The sequence below is a fragment of the Caenorhabditis briggsae genome, assembly GCF_000004555.2.
Source record: "Caenorhabditis briggsae complete genome, chrV, whole genome shotgun sequence".
Lineage (NCBI taxonomy): Eukaryota > Metazoa > Nematoda > Chromadorea > Rhabditida > Rhabditidae > Caenorhabditis > Caenorhabditis briggsae.
In genome coordinates this window covers 14,490,725-14,497,659 of record NC_013488.2, presented here as the reverse complement: position 1 = coordinate 14,497,659, position 6,935 = coordinate 14,490,725, and the positions used below count along the sequence as shown (strand labels likewise).

The following is a 6,935-nucleotide window of genomic DNA, read 5'->3' as shown; positions in this document are numbered from 1 at the left end:
TCTGCACAAAATAAAGCAATAAAAATTTTCACCGCACACCACCTTTAAAAATACCAACTTCAAAATCGTTTCGAAGCCATGTGACATAAGTTAGTATGCGCCTTTAAAAGCATTACTGTATTACATTTTCATGAATTTTGATTGTATTTTTCCATTTTTTTCAGTTTTTTTCTCGAAATTCAAACCAGAAGACAAATTAATGAACGGATGATTCAAAAACCTGTTCCTCAATGTAATCAAAAATAGTAACCTTGCTGTAAAACAAGGAAAAATGCATCAAGATCAATTTCCGCGATGTTTTTTTGTTTAAAACAATGATTAGTCATCAACCTTGACATTGTTTTCTGTGTCCATTCACTTTCAAACCCCCCTCTTCTCCCGTTCCGCTAAACATAGCAAACGCGCTCTGCCGTTCTACTTTTTTCCTTTCAGACAGCTCTCTGCCTCTCGGCTCACGCGACTTACCGGTTCTCTGTCTCTGGAACTCTAGCCAAAATCAATTTTTGATGGGTGCGTTGCTAGCAGCACCGTTTTGCGCAGCTCCGGTAAATGAAGATCTCTGAACTGAATATCTCTGAAAAGTGAATTTCCAGGCAGCGTGCTGCTTCGGAAGCGCCGCGTGCTCACTCTGCTGCTCAGCATGTCCGGGAGCGAAGAATTCGACGACGACGAGGATCATGTACGCGTTAATGCTGATTTCAGCGACTTTCATCGCTGTAATGATGCTTCTTCCCGGTGTTCAACAGAAATTAGTTGATGTAAGGATTAGCAATAGAAAATCAATATTTTTTTAATGAATTTCAGAACAAATGGTTATGCGACTATGCGGGGGTGAATTGTCAGCATGCGATTGGATATCAGGCAGTATACAGAGTTTGTGCAGGAGCCGTAAGCTTCTTCTTCCTGATGATGATTCTGATGATCGGAGTTTCTTCATCTAAAGACGGTCGTTCTTCAATTCAAAACGGTTTCTGGTTCTTCAAATACATTTTGATGTTTGGAATTATCACCGGATACTTTTTCATCGGAAGTGAAAGCCTTGCTACTCGTTAGTCTTAAAATTCGAAATCTCAATGAATTATATCTTTTCCAGCTCTCATGTACATCGGAATGCTCGGCGCTTTCTTGTTCATCCTTATCCAACTGATTCTGATCGTTGACTTTGCTCACGGACTCGCCGAATCTTGGGTTTCTCAATACGAAGACAACGACTCTCGTGCTTGTTACGCCGGACTTCTTGTCACCACATTCGGAGGATTCTTGTTATGTCTCATTGCCGCTGGATACGTATTTCTAAACTACGCGATTGGAGATGGATGTGGTCTTCCGAAGTTCTTTATAATCGTCAATGTTCTTATTTGTGTTGCGATTAGCATTCTTTCGGTTTCTCCAATGGTTCAAGAAGTGATGCCACGTTCTGGGCTTCTACAAGCAGTTGTTATCAGTGGTTACATCATTTATTTGACATGGTCGGCGCTGTTGAGCAATCCCAGTGAGTTTCAGTAAAAAAATGTTTTGTTCTAAAGCTGTGGAGAAGAAATCTCGGTGGCCGTTGCCGAAGGTCCCACAACGGCAACTATCGTAACCTATAAATCTTCATTTTCATTGTTCCTTTTTCTAGGTTTTCATGTGTTTTCAGCCATTTTTTTTCAAATTTTTTGGAGAGAAACAACAGAAATATCGACGAAAATCAGTGAAAAACGTGAAAATAAATCCGGAAAATAACAATTTTTCGGGTTACGGTAGTTGTCGTTTTGGGACATTAGGCCACGGCTACCGTTTCTCTTCCACAGATTCAACTTTTATAGGTTACTGTAGAAAACTAACTCACCTTTGTAGTTTTTCTGTCTGCATTTTGACGCGATTGTGTTTGCAAGAAAAAACTACAAAAAAACTAGTTTTTCTACAGTAATCTTCTTTCCAGAACACTATTCCGTCAAATTTCAGACAAAAAAAACTGGAAAAAATTGAAAAAGAATTTTCAAAAATAGCTGAAAAACCTAAAAAAGTCTAAAAATTTCGCAAAAAAATCGAAGAAAAAAAATCAATTTATCTCACTCAAGAATTTGCTTCAAAGAGGGAGTGACAGAATAAAAAACTAAATTCATTATTCCAGATGAATCATGTAACCCAACTGTCGCCAATATCACCCAATCAACTATCACCACTGGAACCAACAACAAGATTGATGACACCTTCGTAACCCCAATGCCAGTCCACTCCCTTATCTCTCTGCTCATTTGGCTCGTCTGTCTTGTCTACGCCTCTATTCGCAATTCTTCCAACACATCGCTTGGAAAAATTACAGGAGATACCGAAGAGCATGCTCAGCTCAGTAAGTATATTTCGAGTTCTCCATCCAACTCCAATTTTCGATTCCAGATGACGTCGAAGGTGGCAAAGCATGGGACAACGAAGAAGAAGGTGTCGCCTATTCGTACAGCTTCTTCCACTTCATGTTCTGTCTCGCTTCTCTGTACGTCATGATGACGCTGACTTCCTGGTATCACCCTGATAGCGATTTGGCTCATCTCAACTCGAATATGGCATCGGTCTGGGTCAAAATCGTCTCCTCGTGGATTTGCGCTGGACTCTACTCATGGACACTTGTCGCACCGCTCGTCTTCCCTGACAGAGAATTTTAATAATATTGCTTCTGATCTTGTAATCTGTATATTGACCCCCTGACTTTTTACACGCTTTCTCTTCTATCCTGATCCTCATTGTCACAATCTTGTATAATATTCCGTTTTCTCCTCGATAAACATAAACAACTCTTGAGTCAAAAGTCGTGAAAGAGAAGTAACAAAAAAAGATGAGCTCATCGACCAAGATTGTGTAAATTGAACGAAATTCAATTTGTTTGGGGGAAAGGGGATGGAGGTCTAGGAGCAATGAGTTGACACTTTCGCATTTTCATTTAACTAGTTCGTCTGCTTAGTTCTGCTCAAAAAAATGCATGCATCGTGTAAGTTTGTCGAAAATTCCGATTTTCAAAAAACCGGAATTTTTTAAAATTAAACTTTTAACTTAAAAATCGCATTTTCAGATCACAAAATCGCAAAAAAATTGGTGGAAAATTGCCAAAAAGTTCGAAAATGCAAAAAAAACTACTGTAAAATAGTTCCGCTCGAAACCGCTAGAGAACTTTTCGCATGCGCCTTTGAAATACCGTAGTCTAAAATCTATTTCTTTTCCGAAAAATTCCGAAGAAAACTCAGAAAAAATCCGGTCAGAATTTGAAAAAAAAGCTTCGAAAGAAAAATTTTCCGGTCGGAATTCCATACCAAAAATAGTCTTAATTTGAGGCGGCGTGGCAAAATCAGAATATTATAGATTTTTGCCTCGTTTCGACGTTTTTCGCGAAAAAAGTTTGGTTTTTCAATAAAAAATGGATTCTAGAGATGCTAGCGATCATATTTTCACCAAAAAAAATCTGAATTCGGTCCAGAAAATCCCACAAAATTTACAGAAATTAATTTCGCTCATGACAATATCGGATTTGGGGGCGGGGCCTCGTAAATCAACACGAGCATCGTTTTTTGTGGTTTTTTGATTTCATTTTTTTAGCCCAAGCCTGGAATTAAAAAAAAAGCCCAGTCAAAAACTACTTCTCCTTCTTTGTTGAATCAGTTGTCTTCCTTTATTTTTAGCTCTCCTTTCCGTGAAATCATTTTGAAAGAATTCTCTGTTCTTCAAGCTAAAATGATTGACAATAACTGTCTTCGTTCGTCATCAGAATCCTTTAAAAACAACTACTTCTCATGTTGACACATATTCAGAAGTCCTTCTGAAGAGGGGCCGGCCCACCTCTCCTTTTTTGATACATTTTTTTGAGGAGGACACATCTTCTTCTCCAGATGAATAAGAATGTGGAGAAGGACCAAACATCTTTTTTCACCCGAGAATCGAGTCAAGTTAACACTCTAGTATGAGGCTCTATTTCCCACGAGACGAATGCGTGGGAGCGAGAAAAGGGGGGCGGAGCTTGGAAGAAGAAGGACACACAATTTTCTTTTATCTTATTGACATCTTTTCTCAAGTTTTTTTGTGTGAAGAAGGACCACCTTATTCAGACATTCATGTGACTGGAAAAGAGATGGAAGTTTCTTTGTGTTCATTTATTTTTCAAGTTTGTTTATTTTTATGTTTTTGCTTTTTTCAAGCATTTCCTAGAAGCTTCTTCTAGAACCGCATTTTATGGGAGTTCTGACCGCCCTTTTTAGCCTCGTTGGGTTCTCTTTAATTGCCTAAAAGCGTCATTTCGATCTCACTTGCACTCAGTGAGTGCTCATGTGACCTCCATCTTCTGAAAGTTGAAAAATTAAATTAAAACTCCAAACTTGAGACTATAGTGTTCAATTCTTTTTCAATTGTTTCTTCTCCTAGAACAACACTTGAACTCTGAGCATTCCGCCTTTTTTTTAGAGCATGTGTTCTAGACTAACCATCATGGGTTTTTCCGTCATTCTATTTCTGTCCCATCAAACAAGATTTTTGAACGAGATTTAAATTTCGAAATATGTACTTCTGAAGTTTTAAAGATTAGAGAAACGAGGGGACGTCAGACAAAAAATCTGGAATGGAGCAGATACCGTATTTCCTCTAATAGAAGCCCGCCTCTAATAGCCCCTCCTCCGAAGTGCATAAAACATAGAAGCGCACCTTCTAACAGAAGTTCATGCAGTTGAGTTAGTGCAGTTTGAACAATTCGGTTTGTCTATTCCGGTTATTGTAGACATCTTCTTTCTATTTTAAGAAATTTATGGTAATTTTAGTTTTTGGCAATTTTCTAAAAAGGAGGTTGAACAATAGAAGCCCATGGGCTTCAATTAGAGAACATACAGTATCTCCAGATTCCTGATTTCGTTTTTCGGATTCCAGATTTTATCTGATTTGTGGATTCCGGATACAGTTAATTTTGTTTCAGAATCCGTTTTTCGGATTTGAGAAAATTGGTGTATTCCGAATTTCCAACAAGCAGTACCAGTCAACAAGATATACAACAACGTGTTTTTCAGTTGATTTCAAGCCACTTTGACCAATTTCACGAGTCTGGATCTCGGCTGTCAGGTTTCCGATCACTTTGAAAATTTGAGAGGGTGTAAAATAGACTTATATTGAAATCTTTGCATTCACAGAATTTTTCAAAAATTCCTAGTTTTTCAGCTATTTGCCGATTTCTGAAAGACACCCATTTTTCACGTTCGCAGTACAATAACGGACCGAAACTCGGCAAAAAGCTGAAAAACCCAGGAAGTTTCAAAAAAAATGCTGCGAATGCAAAGTTTTCAGTCTATGTCTGTTTTATAACCTCAAAAAATTTCAAAGTCTTTAAGGACATTTCTTGAATTTACCAAAAAATAGAAAATTGTTCCAGAAACGTTTGCGAAAATCTCCCCAAAATCCAACTTTTCCTAGAACCCCATAACCCAATAGGGACACATTTTTCAGCTCCACCCCCCACTACCCAGTCTAGTAGTCTATGATTCAAAAACATGCTTTCGTTTTAAGGCATTGCTCATATAGTTAGTTCATCTTCCAGAGATGAGAAATTCAAATCCCTTTTATGATTAAACTCCATCGAGGAGGCCCTACCCCGTCCAACTTTTTCAATTATCTTCCCTTTAAATTGCATTGAGTTTTTCATAATTCATAATTCATAATTTCTCTTTCTCCAACTGCTCTATGGTCTCGTTGTATTGTTTTAGGTCTTTGAGTTTCGAAAACTGGAACACCAGCTGTTTTTTGAACATTCTGGAATATCCACCAGACGTGATTGTTGATTCAGAGCTCAGATGATGACGAACCCTTGAGTCATGATTCAATTATATCTTTCTCGTAAAACTAGAAAAAGATTTCTCATCTCTCAAAAAAGAAATTGATATTTTCTTCCTTCCAAATTTAGAACTTGAACCCATTCAACCATTCGATTTGGTCTACCTAGAATCTCTCTTCTTCTTCTTACTCAAATACACAGCACATTTCCTTTTCCTGTTTTCAAAAATTCCATTCAAAAATTTCCCCCGTCTTCCTCTTCTTCCTCTTCTTTCCTTACTCATTTTATTTCTCGCATACATATTTTGTTTAGGTGATGTGATTATAATTTATGCTCTTGGTGTTTCGATCCCCATAGTTGTGATTGAAAAACATCTGGAATTTTAAAAAAGTTGGTAGAAAAATATCATTGACTTGACATCAGAAGAAGTCATCCGTTGAAGATTCTGAGAAAGTTTTCAAAGTTTATCTACCGTACTTTCTCTAATTGCTCACTCTTTATGTACATGCATTTTCAGCTCAATTATCTCGGTTCCTATCAGAGGTATCAAAAATTTGCAAACAAATAAATTGTTGCTGATAATATGAAAAATATTTTATCAGTTGACCGCTTTTTGATACCTTATACTGAGATCGAGATAATTGAGCTCAAAGTTGAGGTGCAATCCGTTCAACTTTGGACAATCTTAACAGTACCTAAACTTAAGGTATCTCTTTGAAAATTAGAGTAACTTTGAATCGAGTATAAAATTATAATTTTACCAATTTTCGTGCTTCCAGGATACTCATGTCTAAAGATATACCCGTTTTTATCATTCCGGACCACCCTGTATTATTAAGCGATTACCGTAAAACCTGTAATATAACGCCATGGCGTTCTATTTTGCGAAGAGGTATTTTGTGTTAATCCGAGTCTCGGATTATCCGCGGTAACAAAAATTGATTTTTTACGCGTTTAACAGGGTACCAAAATGAAAAAATGGTGCAAAATTTCTATATTTCACTCACAGGTCAAATGCGAAAGGACCCGTTACGGACTCTCCGCATTCGCGCGCGGTTGAAATAGGAATCGTATGCGGACCGTACGCGAATCGTTTCCAGCAAAACACAGCACATTATTGCGGGTTTCTCCGCATTCTGTCCGTTCGCGAACTCTG

General features: G+C 37.8%; 1 protein-coding gene across 1 annotated transcript; it reads left to right on the top strand.

Moving 5' to 3' along the window:
• Positions 1 to 506: 506 nt before the first annotated feature.
• On the top strand, positions 507 to 2,645 carry CBG04578 (the record flags this gene model as incomplete). Its single annotated transcript, XM_002637747.1, has 6 exons — positions 507 to 545; positions 594 to 758; positions 805 to 1,048; positions 1,094 to 1,492; positions 2,117 to 2,335; positions 2,383 to 2,645. 6 exons carry the CDS (start codon positions 507 to 509, stop codon positions 2,643 to 2,645), a joined length of 1,329 nt encoding a protein of 442 aa, XP_002637793.1.
• Positions 2,646 to 6,935: the final 4,290 nt, after the last annotated feature.